Here is an 18,539-nt window from a genome sequence, read left to right on the forward strand (position 1 = left end):
AGGCCAGGTCATCTGGCGCAGCACTCCATCACTCTCCTTCTTGGTCAAATAGCCCTTACACAGCCTGGATGTGTGTTTGGGGTCATTGTCCTGTTGAAAAATAAATGATGGTCCAACTAAACGCAAACCGGATGGGATGGCATGTTGGGAAAAACATGATAGTTGCCAAGGAAAAGAATCATCCTGTAGAGCTAACATCCTGTTTGGTATCTATTGTTCTCCAACTGTCTTCATCATTAACCCTTACCCAAAATCAATTCCAAATTTACATCAATTATTTACAAAAAAGAGGAACATTAATGAGGAAAGAAAACATTTCATGAACTTAAAACGAAAATAAATTAACAATAATAGTAATAATAATTATAATCCCCAAAAAACCCTAATGAAAATTACATTAACTTTATAGACTATACTAACATCAGCAAGAAAAACAAAACTGTCAAAGATCGTTCTTGATGTGGATGGCCCTTTACTCTTCTTTTCTATTTTTATTTATGGTTATGTATCTGATATCTCGGTGAAATGCAACTGAATAAATTTCCTTAATTGTTTTTAAGTGTTGTTGAGTATTTCCATTTAATGCTACTTTATACTTCAACTCGACTACATTTAGGATATTGTACTTTTTACGCCAAAATACACCCATCTGGCAGCTTTAGTTACTTTACAGATTAAGATTAAGAAAAGCTTATCACATATAATGTTCTCTTATTGATTATAACCCAACAGCTTTGCCTCGACAAGCTTCTACATTTAAAATGCTGCTCATTTATGAATGCATCAGTTATAATAATCCAGGTTATAAAGGTATAATAAAGAATGAGAAACGCCCACAGGGGCAATCTTTGTGCATGATGCATACTTGTTGCTGTTGTGTGGTATTGGTACAATTTCTTTCCTGGAAAATCAATGTTAGTTTAATTCTTCCTTGAAATTAAATATTTGACTGACATATCCTCGGGCACACCCAGTGAGAGTTGCCTATAAAGAGCAAGGAGCTGAACACCTGCTGCATCCAGCATCAGAGTCCAGCTAACACAGGTAAACTCCACGGATCTCCTTCTTATTCCTCCTTTTGTTCTTAACTTATTATATTTAGCACAAACTTATTCCTTAATCACCAAATTCTGTTCAGATTTTGACTTTAATTTCAGATTTGCAGTTTAACTGAAGAGGACCACCATCATGACTCCAGTAATCTCCGTTGTCCTCCTCCTCTCGTTGATGGTCTATCCTCCGGTAAGTCTGACTCTTTCAACACTGAGATTGAAAAAACTCTCCAAAAAGAAACTTATGTTATGGATTTGGGGCAATTTTGAAATAATTCAGTTGGTTTGTAAAATATTTAATGAGCCTTTTAAGACGATAGAGAATGGTTGCAATTCATTAAACAGGATGTACTGTAATCCTTTCACTGATATACATTGAACAAAAAAAAAGTGACTGCGGTTTTCATTTGACAGAAACAGATCATAAAACAGTAGAAAACATGATTGAAAAATGTGCAACATTGTGCCTTTGTGTTTCAGGGTGCAACAGGAGCTCCAACAGGTGAGTTGAATTTCTTTCTTTTCCTCTCAATTCACATCTGATGTGAACAGGGCTTTAAATTCCCTTTTTTAATCACCAGCCAAAATGGCTAGTACATTTTTAATTTTGCTAGCAAATCAGACTTTCCACTAGCCAAATTTTTTGCTAATTTCAACAAATTTAATAACTTAATTACTTAATTTCATAGATACCGCACGCTAGACACGTAGCCAACGGTTGTACCACATATCACAACATGGTGTCGTTGGGAAATGTAGGGTTAGTACTACGAGCAGTGCTGCAAGATAAAGATTGCGTTTCCAAGCAAAACACACTCACAAAAGCGCCCACATTTTTTGGCGGAAAACAGACCAATCTGGCAACATTTCTGCAGCCGGCCGTTTCAAACAGACGCAGTGTTGTTTACTGCTTTCATTATCGGCCAAACTGGCTCGTTATTTTACAATGTAACCCGCCAAAGTTAATTTTTACCGGCATTTGGCTGGTTGGAGGGTGTCAATTTAAAGCCCTGGATGTGAATAATTTAAAAGTTAAACTGCTGCTCATTGTTTCTGGTGTCATCTGTTTTCTCTGTTTCCAGACAAGTCGATGGACGTCTCTGAAATCATCAAGAAAGCTAATGCTGGCATAAGTAAGACAGACTTTTTTATAGAATCTAACTTTAAATACATAATGGCAACACAGTGAGACTTGATGTAGAGCTGAGATAATTAATCTTTTAGTCGAGAAACAGAAAATGAGTTGTCAACATTGATCGTTTAAGTCATTTACCAAAAATTCATTCAAAACATTTGCTGGCCTCAGATTGTCAAGTGTGAGGATTTGTTAGTTTTCTTCTTTACATAAATAGCGTAAATCAAGTATCTTTGGGTTTTCGACTGATGGTCACCAAGAGTCTGGGTCTGCCGAGGTTTCTTCCTAAAAGGGAGTTTTTCCTCGCCACTGTCACAATAGTCACTGGTAATGCTTGCTCTTGGGGGAATTATTGGAATTGTTGGGGCTTTGTAAATTATAGAGTGTGGTCTAGACCTACTCTATCTGTAAAGTGTCTTTAGATAACTTTTGTTATGATTTGATACTATAAATAAAATTGAATTGGTCAGTCACAAAACTTGTAGGTTTTTTACTATATTTTTTACCTTTTATAGAAGAAATTAAGGACAAAATGTTAGTTGCAGCCTAGCTCACTGGTCCGTGCCCATCGCTCATGTAAAACTCTAGCTTCCTGGTTTGAATATTCATTTAGGTGTCTGTTTATTTGTTGTTCTGCAGAAACACCCCTGATCCACGGCGACATTGTACCAAATTTAAACAGGAATGCCGACCCCTGCGTGACCAAAGGCTGCTTGTGGCCCAAAACTGGAAGTTACGTCAACGTGCCCTTCATCATCGGCCCCCAATACTGTAAGCTGCAATGACTTTGTTTAAGAGCTACCAAAGTTTCATTGTAGGGAAAAAGAGATGAGTTATGTAAAAATGAGCTATGTAAAAACTCATAGGAAAAGTATTTAAGCAAGTGTGAGTTTTTACTCATCATGTCATTCAAACCTGGCAACCAACATGCATCTATTAATGTAAGAAAAGTGTCTTAATAACTTTTTTATTTTATATTTGCATATTACATTAATACATTATTAACTTCTGGAGCATTATTTTTGTATGAAGAAGTCTAAATCACACTGAATTAGGAAATATGTTTCATGTCTGCGTGTTCAGATTTGATTGAATTATGAGTCTAAAAATGAGCCTCCATGATCTGTGTCACAACCACTGCTGCTGCAAATTCTGGTTAAGCTTGTTCCTGATCCTGCAACAGGATGTACTGTACATCCTGTCCTGTGTACAAGTTGTAGTTTTTGTAATACAGGAGAGAAGAGACAACAAAAATGAACTTCCTTATCTTCGCATAACTCAAAGATGTTTGCTGAGATCCTTTACACCCACGTGGTGAATGGTGGTGGGAATTTACCTCTGTCTGTAGTGTTGAAAGAGTCATAGCAACGGAAGTTACCTGGTACTAGTTCTCTGAAATGCTGTCCACATGTTTTCAGTGATTTTTATATACTCAGTTGCCAGCATAAAGATGAATGATTTATAACTTTAGACACACATTTTACTAATTGCCCGTGTTACAACCAAGTTCTATGTTTGCCAGCTAAGACAAGAGGATAAGAGGTGAGATATTGAATCAATAAAGTTTCTATGCTTGAAGCAAATGTATGAACTGTTTCTCAGCAGCCTGTTCTTTGTCTCTGCAGCCACCGCAGAGCGCAACTTCATCACTAATAGCCTGTTGACCTTCCATAAATCCACCTGCATTCGCTTTGTCCCGCGTACTACGCAACAGGATTACCTCAGCTTCTTCTCTGGAAATGGGTAGGGACACACACACACACACACACACACCATGAAAATGCATTTGTTACTTTCTACATCTGCTCCCATTTTCTGATGCCTGTATGTTTGGCGATCATCACTTACGGTGGCCGAAGAGGGCGCGGCGCGGCAACAAAAAAATACAAAGACAAAACACAAGCAAATTAAAAAAACATCTTCATTAATTTGACAACACATGAGCAGCATTTAGCAAACATGCTGCAGATACACACAACACAACCAAATACACAGATACGCTGCAAATATAGAATCAATGCAAAATGATAAGCACACAAACCCTGAAAACAAATGCAACAGAAAAACGCTGCATCCAGATTACACAACAGAAGTTCTCCAGGCCTCTAGGGGGGCGCGCTATGTGGAACAGCTTGATATTTCAAAGAGAGAGAGAGAGAGAGAGAGAGAGAGAGAGAGAGGTTTGTTTTGGAAACAGGAAGAAAAGTGTAGTAAAGAGGTGACATATAAATGTGCATATTAATTTTTACGTTTGGCCCTGGTATTTTACAGTATTAAAAAAGAGCAACATAGCTACCATATTAGAGACTGACTTCTACAAGAGCTTGCTCATTAGCCCATATATGTTACTGAAAAGTAGAACACTTCTAATTAAAAAATTAGGAAAACAAATGATCCACTCTCTCTTAACATAACCTCGCCTTCCGTTTTGTAAACTGCATTTTGCATTTGTTTTTGGGGTTTGTGTGCTTTTCATTTAGCATTTTGTTTCTGTATTTGCAGCGTGTTTATGTATTTGGTTGTGTTGTGTGTATTTGCAGCATGTTTGCTAAATGCTGCCCATGTGTGGTCAAATTAATGAAGATGTTTTCTTAATTTGCTTGTGCTTGCTGTATATTTGAATGTGTTTTCTTAAGTTGCAGGGCGTTTGCCCCTGTCGGCCACCGTAATCATCTTGCATTCGGTCAGTGTTTAAAATATGACTCTGATCCTTCATTTAAATAAAAGTACCAGTACAAAAATGTAAAAATACTCTATTACAAGTAAATGTTCTGCATTCAAACCATATCATATGTACCTAAGTAAAAGTATTAAAAGAAAAATATGAAATATAAAAAGTAAAAGTGCTCTGCAGTAAAATACCCCGAGGCTAATGTAAAAGAAGAAAAAAACTGTTTTCATTTTTGGACATTGCTCCAATCTTGGAATCTTGGTGTGTGTGTGTGTGTGTGTGTGTGTGTGTGTGTGTGTGTGTGTGTGTGTGTGTGTGTGTCAGGTGTTCGTTCCCATCGGCCGCGCCAGAGAGGCGTACAGCAGGTCTCCCTGATGAAAAACGGTTGTCTGTACACGAACATTGTGCAGCACGAGGTTCTCCACGCTCTGGGCTTCCATCACGAGCATGCCCGCTCCGACAGAGACTCTTATGTCTCCATCAACACTGCGAACATTCAGCCAGGTCAGCTCCCTTATACCCTCTTGATCAATGAGTCACACATAAGGAAAGTAACAAGACTGTCTACAGCCGTGCTAGCAGCTCTGTGAGGCTGTTAGGCAAAGCATTTGCTTTGAGCTACATGCTAACATTCTTGCAATGGTGATCCTAATTAGCTCATGTTTAGCAAATATAATATCTAATATGTTCACCATGTCAGTTTAGTGTATTAACATGCTAATAGTCTGGTTCAAGGGAAGTACTTTTTCAGGATAATTGCCTGTGATGTCCCTCACCTTCCGCTCTCTGTGTGTTGCCGTTCTCACAACACAGTCTCACTCCCTACTCGTCAAATGTATGACGCATGGTCAAGGACCCTGGCGTCAAGTTTCAACGAAATAGGGGTACCCTTGACGTTATTTTTCGACGAGGGGGTCCGTCAGATAGACATTCATGTTATTCCCTCACCGTCGGATATCGACGAAAGAAAAAAACACGCCCCCGCCCCTTAACTCGAAATCTATGACAGTTATTATTGGTATTTTTAGCCCAATAACCACTGTTTTAATCAACATTATTCACGAGATATTATCATGGTTTATATGTATTTATTTTAATGTTATTATTTCGGTCTATTTCGGCCAGGGAAGCTGGGTTGCTCTTTTGTTGATTTATATTTTTTAAACTATAACGCTACATCTATCAACATTTATTTAGATGTTATCATGGTATTAATTTCTTTATTTTAATAATATTATTTCGGTCTTATTACCGGTGAAATATTACAGTATATGCTGTAATACAGAACATTACGATATGATCCTAGCAGGACGCATTCAAAGCCGATATCCCCCAATGCAATGTGGCCATTCATTTCAAAGAATCGGGCAGCGATCTGCTGGTCTTTAACGTCAGGATCGCTTCAATATCCATACATACAGTCAGTGATTGTTTCCTAAGCAACAACACGTTGCTCAGTTTTGTTCCAGTAAGTTATGAACCATAATAACGTTTAAACGAATCCGCGGAAAACTCCGGAAGTGACGTAGTACGTCCCGCTCAGCGGATACGAAGATAAAAATATATAATATTCGTAATATTGATGTTTTTTTCTAACGTTGTATTTGAGGAGTTAAACAATAAAGATAGTTATAATAATAAAATACAGTTTCATGTATTTGTCTCATATATTATGTGGTGCTCGGCCGGCGGGTGGCGCTCAATCTGAAATGGAATCAAGCCATTTCACGGCAGACAGACAGAAACACAGGAGCCGAGCAATTCCCCACCGACCCCGGAAGAACTACAAGTACTCAAGCTTTGTAACAGCTTCTGTGGCGTTTCTTATGGGAGTTGTAGTTTTAAAGTATATTGGTATATTTCTCATAAGTAGAAGTTGGCAGTGTATAATTTTGGATACACCCTGGGGTTTTTTGTGATGGAGAACACACTGGTGTCATCAGATTTTAAAAATCGAATCGTTAAATAGGTGAAAATAGCTTATTACCATATTTGACAGTGCTTACAGTAGGTACAATTTGGTGACCATAGCTACATGACAGCTGAGGTCCAGAGCTTTCTATAACAGCTGGTTTTATATGTGTAGCACCTTCTGTTGCTAAATGACAAGCCTTCAAACATGTGCTGGGTTCAAGGTTCAGAGGTCAATATTTCAAAGCAGGAGTAATGTATCCTCTCCAGACTGACATATGTTACTCTCCAGGTTGAGACCTTTCCAACGATGTGTTTGCTATAGTCCTATGACAACGTTTTAATTTTTACACATCATGGAGACCACTTAGCAGGAGATACTTTATTGTCCCCAGAGGGATATTTGCCTTGAGTTCAAATGCTTCACAAATAACACTTGACATATTGTTTTATCATACAGCTGACATACTTACAATAAAAAACAACATGAACAAAGTGATATAGGCTAGACTGAAGCACATCACACAGCAACAATCTATTGCTCATCTTTCACAAACAGTAACAAGAGCAATGCAACCATGCTTCATATCATGAAGCTGTTGCACACCCTCAATCTCAAGCAACATTATTTAAAGTTTTAATTGAGGTAGGTCCATATTAGGCCTATAGTTTAGAAATGTTAAGTTCACCCATATCTTCTGCCAGAGGATAAGAGCTCATACTTGGCATGGAGAATAAAGATAGAGCAGACCATATTCTGTGTGCTTGCCTGGAGAGACTGGTTTCTATTCCTCTCCACAACCTTCATGACAGTCATATTAATATGCTCTGTAATGCAGCCTTGTATAACATAAACCATCTGATTCACCGTGAGTGTCTGCTCTAAATGATAAGACACACTTTCAACACGGGCCTTCCAGCCAAAGGTGCATGTTGTCCATATGAACACCATTGGGCCTATAGGAGCAGAGCCGATGGATTGGTTCATTATTTATGACCTCTGATATCCTCTGACCCAGCTCTATCTCGAGAGTTACCTCAACTTCAGTTTCAAAGGGGGGGGGGTGTCAGCTTTTCTTAGACATGAGTAGGGGGGGCACCAAGGAAAAAAGGTTGGGAACCACTGCTCTGACCCATGTCATGACCCTTTTTCAGCTTGTGAAATGGTTTAATGAGATGTGTGAGTTTTGTCTTTGTGGAGTAGGGCTGAGGTAGAAGTGTGCCAAAAATGCCAAAACACATGTTGTATATGTATACATACCCAAACAAAGCTATATACATCTTACTCTGTGAACAAAAACCTCAGCAAAAATCTGCTTATCCTTTTAATTTCCTGAAAATGCTTCCTAAAACTAGTCCCTTCTTAATTTTGAAAAGGTAGTCTCAGTAAAGGCTACAAAGGTTAGGATGGCTACAAGCTGTAACCACGGTGATTGATATGAGGATCATCTTCTGAATATAATAATTAATATGTTAGGCCTACCATAAATTGATATTTCAAAAAAGTAAATTATTTAAAACAACTAATAATGCAGTGTGATTTTAAATCAAACTAAGTCCCACACATAAATATACTCATGTTTTTCCCCTTTAGTCTTTGCTATTAATATTCATCAACTGCAAAATTCGAAAATTGCGTTTTTAAATAACTATGCATGGAAAATAAAATAAAAAATGCTTCTCTTTGTATATAGTTTATTGTTTTTCACAACAGTACAATTCAAAACAAATGGAAATTAGTCAAACAAGCCATTAGGCTGTATTTCTAAACACTCAACTGTAGGTTTTTTATATAGTATATATAAGGCAAATCAAAGTGCTAAATATAAAACACCATTTTCTTTTCATTATTAGTATTTTATTGTGTAAATTCTCACGTACAACGTGGAACATTCTTTCACAGACCAGGTGTGGAATTTCCACGTCACTTCCGCGGATTCGTTTAAACGTAGACAAATAAATGAAACTGTATTTTAATATTATAACTATCTTTATTGTTTAACTCCTCAAATACAACATTAGAAAAAAACATTAATATTACGAATATTATATATTTGTATCTTCAGATATCGCTGAGCGGGACGTATTTACGTCACTTCCGGGAGTTTTCCGCGGATTCGTTTAAACGTTATTATGGTTCATAACTTACTGGAACAAAACTGAGCAACGCTGTTGTTGCTGGTGACACAACCACTGACTGTATATATGGATATTGAAGCGATCCTGACGTCATTAAGACCCGCTATTCGCTGCCCGATTCTTTGAAATGAATGGCCGCGTGCATTGGGGGGATATCGGCTTTAATTCGTCCTGCTAGGATCATATCGTAATGTTCTGTATTACAGCATATACTGTAATATTTCACCGGTAATAAGACCGAAATAATATTATTAAAATAAAGAAATTAATACCATGATAACATCTAAATAAATGTTGATAGATGTAGCGTTATAGTTTAAAAAATATAAATCAACAAAAGAGCAACCCAGCTTCCCTGGCCGAAATAGACCGAAATAATAACATTAAAATAAATACATATAAACCATGATAATATCTCGTGAATAATGTTGATTAAAACAGTGGTTATTGGGCTAAAAATACCAATAATAACTGTCATAGATTTCGAGTTAAGGGGCGGGGGGCGTGTTTTTTTCTTTCGTCGATATCCGACGGTGAGGGAATAACATGAATGTCTATCTGACGGACCCCCTCGTCGAAAAATAACGTCAAGGGTACCCCTATTTCGTTGAAACTTGACGCCAGGGTCCTTGACCATGCGTCATACATTTGACGAGTAGGGAGTGAGACTGTGTTGGTTCTCAAACTCTGCTCGTTTGGGAAACAACAACAAATCTCCAGCTAGATAGCTATCCACTTAAAACGGCAAGTGTTGAAGAACATTTGGATTGTGGAACAAGACAGGCCAGCTTTGTTCTTTCAGGGAATGATAATAAAGATTTAATAAAGAATATGTTTACGCTTTTCCTCTCTAACTGGGACATTTTGGGACCGATTGGTGGGATTGCTGTGGAAAGGTTTCTGCAGTCAGACAACGCCATCAAAACATCTTTTGTTTCATGCGTGACCCCACGTGACCAAAGTGGTTTAAATAAACCAACTCAGCAGAGAGATCTACCGACTGCTCTCTAGCTAGCAGGGGCAAATGCTTCAATATTTTGGTCTGTTCTCTCCTCCTTTGCAGGACAACAACGCAACTTTGTGAAGGTGGCAACTAACAACTTGGGTACTCCCTACGACTTCAACTCTGTCATGCAGTATGGCAAGTGAGTGTTTTCAAATGTATTGTCATTGTGGTGGAAGAACTCAGATCTTTTACTTAAAGGCAACTATTATATAGCATTTTCAGGATAAAACTTGCATTTTGTGTTTGTACAAGAACATGTTTACATGCTTAATGTTAAAAAACTAAATTTTTCTCATACTTCTCATGGCTGCTGCACCTGTATTCACCCTCTGTAGGAGTGCCTGTCTCTTTAATCCCTCCTCCCAAAAAAGAACAGTCTGCTCTGATTGGCCAGTGTGTTTCCAGGGATCTCCGGTACGCTCCAGTTTTGTTTCACTCGCTAGTTGAAGCCAGAGCTGGAGCTACTGCAACGGAGTATATAGCAGGACTTTGTACCGTGAAAAATCACCAATAAAGGCTTCTAAACCAAGATTACAGCCAAGATTACAGCTCAGCCTGATCTCACAGAATTCTGTGAAATGATCACGAACTGTTAACAGCGCATTACGTGGTGGTGGCACAGAATGTGTGAAAATTCCGTGTGGCCACCACGGAAAACAATGTCAATGTAAAGTCAATGAGAAGATGACGTAACATTAGCAGCGACTACAGTAGCAAGTATGAAAGCCCGAAAATCCGTGTAACGAGGTTGTTTGGGATGGTGATTGTTGGAAACGTAAGCCAACCCACAACCTTTTTCTTAACTTAAGGGGCCATGTTCATTTCACGGAATTCTTCCGTGGGCCCATCACGAAATTTTTGTGATTCCGTGAAATGGCCATAGATTTTGAGGTAAGGGGCCGTGTTCATTTCACGGAATTCTGTGAGATCAGGTTGTACAGTGTTAGATTTCACTAAAAGACGTGTTCTTAGATTTCTGAGGACGAAGGAGAGGCTGACGTCGAATTGAAAGATTAAGCAAGATGGTTTAATAAAACAACATGAAAAACGATAGTCAAAACACAATTAAACATAAAACATAAAACACTACCAGCATCAGACTGCAAACATGCTTCCCCTGTCGGGACACAAGTTAGCAGCCATGCGACATGACAAACAATACACTGTAAACAGCGGACTACAACTGCTTCCCTTTCGGGTCACAGATTGAAGTCCTGATTCATTCTTAAGATCACCCATTTATTCCCTATGGAATTGTGGGTGTTTCCTTGACTGAAAAGTCTCTCAGGTTAAGGACACACCTTAACTCCAGGTCACAGACAAAGGTTGATTATCATGGAAGTGTTGATTATATTCAAGTTTACAGAGTTTGCATTTCCTTTGTTCTAACCCAGACTAGAACACCAAGAGGGTGGAGACTGAAGGAAGCAGAAGGTTATTTCATGCTGTGTGGCAAAAGGTTTCTCTTAGTTGGGTTTAACCTAATCAATTTAACCAAAGACAGGAAGAGAGGGGGAGAGAAAATCTCTGTCTTTACCTTTTGTTTACAGAGACAAAAGGTGGTGATTGTGATAATCAGGTCAGTCTGAACCTATTCTTTTCAGTCAAATAGTTTTCATTCCTATTTTCCTAACCTGACTGCAGCTTACAATTTATTATTTAAAACATAAGCCTAGTTTTATCTTTTTACAACCTAACAACAGCTATGTTGCGTTTGCAAGAAGCTACTTACTAGTTAGCAGTATGCTAATGTTAGATTGTAGTGGAATGAAGCAGCACTTTCTACCGTCAAAAAACGCAGATGAAGGCTTCTGAACCAAACACTACCCAATCAAACATGTTTCAGCAGGAATGCGACCCAGAATTGGGGAGAATTTAACAACATTGGCAGCCCAGATTACATTTTTTACTGCCGTTAGCCATGTAGCTACTATAGTTAGCAGTGGACACTAATAGAATATTGCAGCACTTACTGAAGTCAAAAATCGCAGATAGAGGCTTTTAAAGTGCTCATATTATGCTCATTTTCAGGTTCATAATTGCATTTAGAGGTTATATATTTTACTGGCGTTAGCATATAGTTGCATGCAACAATGTTAACAACGCAGAAGCTTAAAAAAATACGGAAAAGCATAATATGTCCACTTTAAGTAAAAGAAGCAATATTACAGTTTAAAAGTAAAAACCATTCAAGATCACAAGCAGGCCTATTTTAAATTCATATTAGGTACATGATATTATTGGATTATAATTATTGGAATTAATGTCTTCATCACTTTAATGTTAGTTGATTTATATTTAGTATTTATAATCTGAATCTGCTGAGCAACTATTGTGTGTGTGTGTGTGTGTGTGTGTGTGTGTGTGGGTGATTGTCTATATACTAAACATTTTGTGCTCTGTACTCCTCAAGAAACTTCTTCTCCAAAAACGGCTTGCCAACCATCATCGCTAAGGCGAATCCTAAGCTTGTGTTTGGAACCGCCGTACAGATGAGTGCCAATGACATTGCCCGCATCAACAAGCTTTACAGATGCTGTAAGTAGAAAATTAACAATTTTCTTTCAAATAAAAAATAAATAAAACACTTTTCACACATTTCACTACTGATCAGGTTATCATGTAATGGCACAACAAGGGAAAATGTTTTGAAATACTATATATATGAGATATTAATCAGAATCTCTTTTTTTTTACAGAAAATCTTCCAGAAGTTGTTTCAGCTTGTTAGAACTGATGGAAGAAAATGTTGGGGATAAATGCATTTTTCCTGAAAAAGAGATTACTTAGTCTTACTTTTCTTTCTTTTTAATCATTTGTGATTTGATTTAAATCATTTACTCACTTCTTTACTGGTTTTAAAATATAAACTTTATTATTTGGTTATGGTTTTTCTTCTGCAGATGATTGAATAAACTTACAAAAAGACAAGTGTTGCCTAAAATTGTTTATTTAAACAAGAATTGCTACTACATGTTTTAGTTGTACAAAGAAGCAGGTGCATATTACCACATAGTATCCATCTTATATCACAATTTGTGTTTTTTTTAAAGGGGTGATAGAATGCAAAACCGATTTTACCTTGTCATAGTTGAATAATGACAGTTTAGTGGGTAACTAGGACATACATAGAACCTCTAAATCCCATTGACACCTCTTTTCTCTGCAAATCGCACAATTTGAAACTGCCTCTGAAAACGGGCAAATCTCAACAAGCCGCCTAGTTGACGACAACTCGGCAGTTCCTCCTCATTTGGCTCTAGTCTCTCTCTTTGTCACGCCCCAACATTTACATAGGCTACACAACTGACCTGAGATCAGTTAGTCTTCTGAATCTAGGTCGGGCAGATCTCAGAAATGTTATACATTGTTCATCTGCTATTTTACCATTAAATTCACTTCTGAGACTTTTTTATGCGAGAAATCAACTATGTAGAGTTCAAATATGGGCCGTTTTACGAAAATTGATGTCTAATTGCAAATTTTGTCCGACTGTGTGTGTCGGAGTTCAGCGGCCGGTGCTGCCTGTGTTGCTGCCTCGCTGCCCGGCCTGCCTTCCTTCACAGACCCCGGCCTGCTGTGAGGTAAATGGAGCTCCGTCACGGCTGGCAGCCCACAGCACTCCACACCCGCGCAAAGTCACCGTTTTGTGGGTTAATGGACTACCAAACGCCGCTGCCTGGACAGAGCTCCAGGGCCTGCAACTCCCCTCTTCCTGCTAAATGCCCGGTGTCTGTGAGTGAGAGCGCGGTCAGCGAGCTTGTTACGCCAGCAATCTCTTACCACAGGTTCCAGTTAATCGTATAATGTGTGTAATTATAATGTGTTGAGTTATTTAAACAAACAATTGGTGAAATAAACACCTCTTGTCCGCGAGTCTCATTGATAGAACCTCCGGCTGGATGGAGCTCTATCAATGAGAGCTAGCTAGCCTCCTCTTAGAATTCCTCTGAAATTCACAAAAAATTATAAAATTTAAAGTGTTTAAAGTGTTAGCTAAGTTTTGTAAGACATTGGGGAACCTGTAATATACATGCCGTGACGAAATTCAAACTGTAAATATAGCTACTATAGTTATGCCGAAAGTGTAGCTAGCTAGCTAGCCACAATCGTTTCCCATTGTATTGAATGGAACGCATAGCTGCTAGCTGCTCCTCAAAAAGACCCCTCGCGTTCATAAAAATGCCTTAAATTGCAATCCGAAATCGGACAAGTGTTAGCTAAGCTTTGTTAGACCTTGGGGAACCTGTAATATACATGCCGTGATGAAATTCAAACTGTAAATATACTATAGTTATGCCGGCAGCCGGTTGCGGAGCCCCGGTAGTGCAGTATCCACAAAGGGTGACTTTGCGCTGGGTATGGAGCCCAGCAGGCTTCCGCTTTCTCGTCAGACTGTGTGGAGCTCCTAAAGTCCGACACGTCTTACCAAATTTGCAATTAGCCATCAATTTTCGTAAAACGGCCCATATTTCAGCTTTATATAGTTGATTTCTCGTATAAAAAAGTCTCAGAAGTGAATTTGCTAAAGAAACATTGCAGTGTCTGGAATATGAGATTCTGTGGCTTCTCTAATGTGTGTGTAATGGGATTTCGCTCGACCAATCAGCGCGCGTATCTAATGTGTGTGTATGGCGATTCACTCAACCAATCAGCGGCGCCCTAATGTGTGTGTATGGCACTACGCAACCAATCAACGCGCAGCTCATCTAAATATTCATGAGCATACCATATTTGGAAGAAAAGCTCTTGTTACAAATAGGGCCAAAACACAGGGATGCATAAGGGCCAATAAAATATCAACCAGACCATTTTCAGCCCAACTAATGTTACATACCCCATTAGGAGACCATAAGGAACAGTGTGAAATACCCTAAATAATCATTTTATCACCTCTTTAAGGTAGAATATGTAGTGAGAATGACTTTACTGTTTCTAAATACACCACCCCTCCTCCCCGGCTTATTGGCCAGAGAGAGAGAGAGAGAGAAAGAGTGATTGTAGCAGTATGAGTAGAACTCCTAACTACCTGGCGCTCTTTTGACCAATCACTGCCTCAGGGCCCTGTATAAAAACAGCTAGTTGTCCTTCTGTCCTCTCTTGCTCGTTGGTGACGGAAGTACTCTACACTTCCGAGTCGCTCACTCCGTGAGTTGTTTTGCTGTGCTACGGGTAGGGTAGCAGCTTGGCTGCCTCCACACTCATTTTCACTGTTATTTTGTTCCCGTTATTTATTATATACTGAACGCTTGTAGATCTTCGGTTGACGGGTTATCCTTCACCTTACCGGTAGTGATGGCGAACTGAAGCTTTCTGAACCAGTGAAGCTTTAAATCCAATTGTATTGAAAAAAGGTTCAATACTCGAAGCTTCAGAACTCTATGAGGACATTTAGGGGTGAAAGGAAGAATAGCATTGTGTCACAAACTGTTTCACAGATGCTCCTGGGACGCATTGTTATGTCCCAGTGTATTGTTTGTTAATTGTATAAATAAAAATATTAGATCACGACAAAAATAAAGCAGTTTCACAGATATTAAGCATGGATGTCTTGGAGTCGAAGATGAGTACATGTTGTGTATGAATTCATGGATAAATAAATAATGACATAAATAACTGAGCCTATTTGTGACCTTGCATCAATGAAAATGTCATTGCCTTCTCCACAAAATAATTCTATAAAGTTAGGATTTTGGTTGTGAACGTTTCTTGTGTCTGTAAACAAATACATACATTTTGGAGGGAAATTAATGCAGAACACATTGCACATTGTACACACGTTTCTGTGGTTATATTGAGTACGTAGCCTAGAGCAACATTGTCTCCCCAGCCAAATAGGTGAGATAGGCAGTGCAGAAGGCGTACGCTATATGAGCAATCTGGCAGTTGACATGTACTCAACTGCCAGTGTGGTGTTTATAGAAATTGTTTGAGTCAATTGATTGGGGCAGTGCTTTGACAGTGGCAGGACATACTTTGGGACAGTGATGGTGCTTATGGACAGTAACAGTGCTCGTGGACAGGTCAGGGGGATATTATTGTGCTTGGGGACAAATGTTTGTGGGAATAGACATTAAATGTCATTTTTATTCAGAAACAGAATTTTTTCCACTGTTCCAGGGCTGAGCCTATTTCTTTTCTTACCTGCAATAAACTGTCTACTCGCTATAAACTTACCTGCAATAAACTCTCTACTCGCTATAAACTTACCTGCAATAAACTCTCTACTCGCTATAAACTTTCTATGAATTCTCTAGGCTACTCGCTATAATAATCGCTATAATAATCTCTCTATATTCACTAACTCTCCTGACTCTCCTACTGCAACAACCCACAAATACGCGCCCTGTGTCGCACTATTTTTAAAGCTTTGAATTCAACTTCGAAGCAGTCACGTGGTTGTGTGTGAAACGAAGCTTCGGACGTCACTGGTCACGTGACTATCTCCGAACGAATCAAGCTCTGATACAAAGCTTCATTCCAAATTGGTTCATTTCTTCGATACATGCCTCGAAGCAAGAGGTTCACGGGTAACATCACTACTTACCGATTGAACGCCGTGAATGAAAAGCGAGTAACACTGATAGCTGCTGTGGTTTTGCATGCTCGGAGCTGCCTCCCTCTGGGTCTACTAAAACTCAGCTTGAACGGTATGTGGGCTAAATGGGGTCAGATTTATTCTTTAAACTTATTTGGTGTTAATAATTATTTTCTGTAAATGCTAGGAACCGGGCTGAAGCCGCTGGAGATCCCTGTTAGCTGCTTAGCACTTCAACTACTGGCTGCTGTTTTGCCGAGGCTGCTGTTTTGCCTAAGAAGGCTTTTGCCGAGACTGCTGCTGTCCTTTAAAAATCCTGAGTATCGTAACTATTGCTGCACGCCTGTCTTGCCTTCACGGCTACTGGGCCAATGTATGAGCCACCTGTTTTATATGAGCCATTGTTTTAAATGGATGAATGTAGCTGAGGGGTTTGGCTCCCTACATTCATTTGGTTGATTTAGTTGTTTCTTTACTTTCTTTCTATTTTGTTGTCAATTTAGTTAAAAGTTGCAGTCATATTTTGTTTAGTTTTCTTTTCTTTAGTGAGTTTTCTACTTAAACATTGAGTTTCTTTGGTTATGTTATTGTGCTAATTATAATTAGTGTTATTTTGTTTCTTTTGAGTTTATTGCCAAGTCTTTTCTTTTGAATTCTTGTTTTGTACGGCCTCCTGGAACCACTAGTGGTTCTTTTCTTTATAACCTCTTATATTGGTGTGTGTGTGTGTGTGTGTGTGTGTCCTTTTTTTGTTCCCATTTTAGTTGCTGTAAGAAATCTAAAAGACGTGTTTGTTTGATTTCTGAGGAGGAAGGAGAGGCTGGGGTCGAATTGAAAGTTAAGCAAAAGGTTTAATGAACAACACGATGAAAACGACAGTCAAAACACAATCAAACATAAAACATGAAACACTGCCAGCAGCAGACTGAAATGACATGCCTTCTCTTCAGGAATTACATCAATCAGTCCTGAGACATGACAAACAATTACACTGTAAAACAGCGCTCTGCGAACATGCTTCCGCTTGCGGGGTCACAGTTGCAGCCCTGAGACATTCTCAGGATCACACATATATTCCCTACACCTGGGTGGTTCCTCAAATTAAATCTTCCCCTATTGGTCAGATGTCTCTCAAAAGAAAAGGTGTATGTTCCCATTCTTTGTTCTAATCACTCCAATCTTGCAATTGGAAGTAAAATCATTCATTAGTAATTGATATCATTCTCTGGGTGAAATTCCCAGGGTGGCGTTGTCGGTGTTTTTGAGGTGGGCTTCCTCTAGAATACCACCTCTTCTGTTCTGTCAGCTCTCGTGCCGCCACAAGTGGAACAGTGGTGAAATGAGCTAGAGAGTGAATAAAGAGGAAGCAGTGTACACAGAGGTTATCAAAGCTCTTCTCATATTGTTTTGCGGCGATAATGTTCTAAAGAACAGAGAAACGCACACACACCTCTCCAGGAATGTGCCACATTGTCAGATTGAGTGAATGCAGAGCATAATCATGTCTTTTTCTGTCTGCCGGTGTCAGTTAGACTTGTACGTTGATATGAAAAGCTGAGGGGCAAAGCAGCGGTTGGGAATGAGAATGGGCTGCAAACCATCCATAACCTGGGGGTTACACATCTAAAGGCTCTTTGTTACCGCCCAGAAACGTCCCGCACACAGGACAATAAAGATAAAAGAGAATCCAGGCAGAGGGTCTCTGCAGGTACAGACACATCACACTTCTAGTGGCACATAAGTGATGTTGGAGAGGGATTACCTTTGTATTGGTCTATACACTCACCTAAAGGATTATTAGGAACACCTTTAGGGGTGTGGTCCAGGTCTAGACAATCTCCTGAACTCTAAACTGAATGTCAGAATGGGAAAGAGAGGTGATCTAAGCAACTTTGAGCATGGCATGGTTGTGGGTACCAGGCGGGCTGGTTTGAGTATTTCACAATCTGCTCAGTTACTGGGATTTTCACACACAACCATTTCTAGTGTTTACAAAGAATGGTCTGAAAAAGGAAAAACATCCAGTATGCGGCAGTCCTGTGGGCGAAAATGCCTCGTTGATGCTAGAGATCAGAGGAGAATGGGCC

At 39.1% G+C, this 18,539-nt stretch overlaps 1 protein-coding gene across 1 annotated transcript; it reads left to right on the top strand.

Annotated features, from left to right (window-relative positions):
- Positions 1-1,028: 1,028 nt before the first annotated feature.
- LOC120556438 (high choriolytic enzyme 2-like) lies at positions 1,029-12,845 on the top strand. The gene is made up of 11 exons (XM_039796052.1): positions 1,029-1,044; positions 1,139-1,242; positions 1,533-1,554; positions 2,135-2,185; positions 2,827-2,958; positions 3,813-3,930; positions 4,771-4,772; positions 5,183-5,362; positions 9,972-10,053; positions 12,328-12,452; positions 12,614-12,845. Coding segments are annotated over exons 2-11 (768 nt in total). The 5' UTR covers positions 1,029-1,044; positions 1,139-1,188; the 3' UTR covers positions 12,616-12,845.
- The last annotated feature ends 5,694 nt before the right edge of the window (positions 12,846-18,539 follow it).

The sequence above is a fragment of the Perca fluviatilis genome, chromosome 3 (genome assembly GCF_010015445.1).
Source record: "Perca fluviatilis chromosome 3, GENO_Pfluv_1.0, whole genome shotgun sequence".
In the NCBI taxonomy this organism is placed as follows: Eukaryota; Metazoa; Chordata; class Actinopteri; order Perciformes; family Percidae; genus Perca; species Perca fluviatilis.

Bases quoted from the DNA above. Each gene is read 5' to 3' on its own strand.
- LOC120556438 (XM_039796052.1), top strand. From the start codon at position 1,189: ATGACTCCAGTAATCTCCGTTGTCCTCCTCCTCTCGTTGATGGTCTAT. The intron at 2,186-2,826 runs GTAAGACAGACT...GTTGTTCTGCAG, and splicing joins GAAAGCTAATGCTGGCATAA to AAACACCCCTGATCCACGGC. The intron at 2,959-3,812 runs GTAAGCTGCAAT...TTGTCTCTGCAG, and splicing joins CATCATCGGCCCCCAATACT to CCACCGCAGAGCGCAACTTC.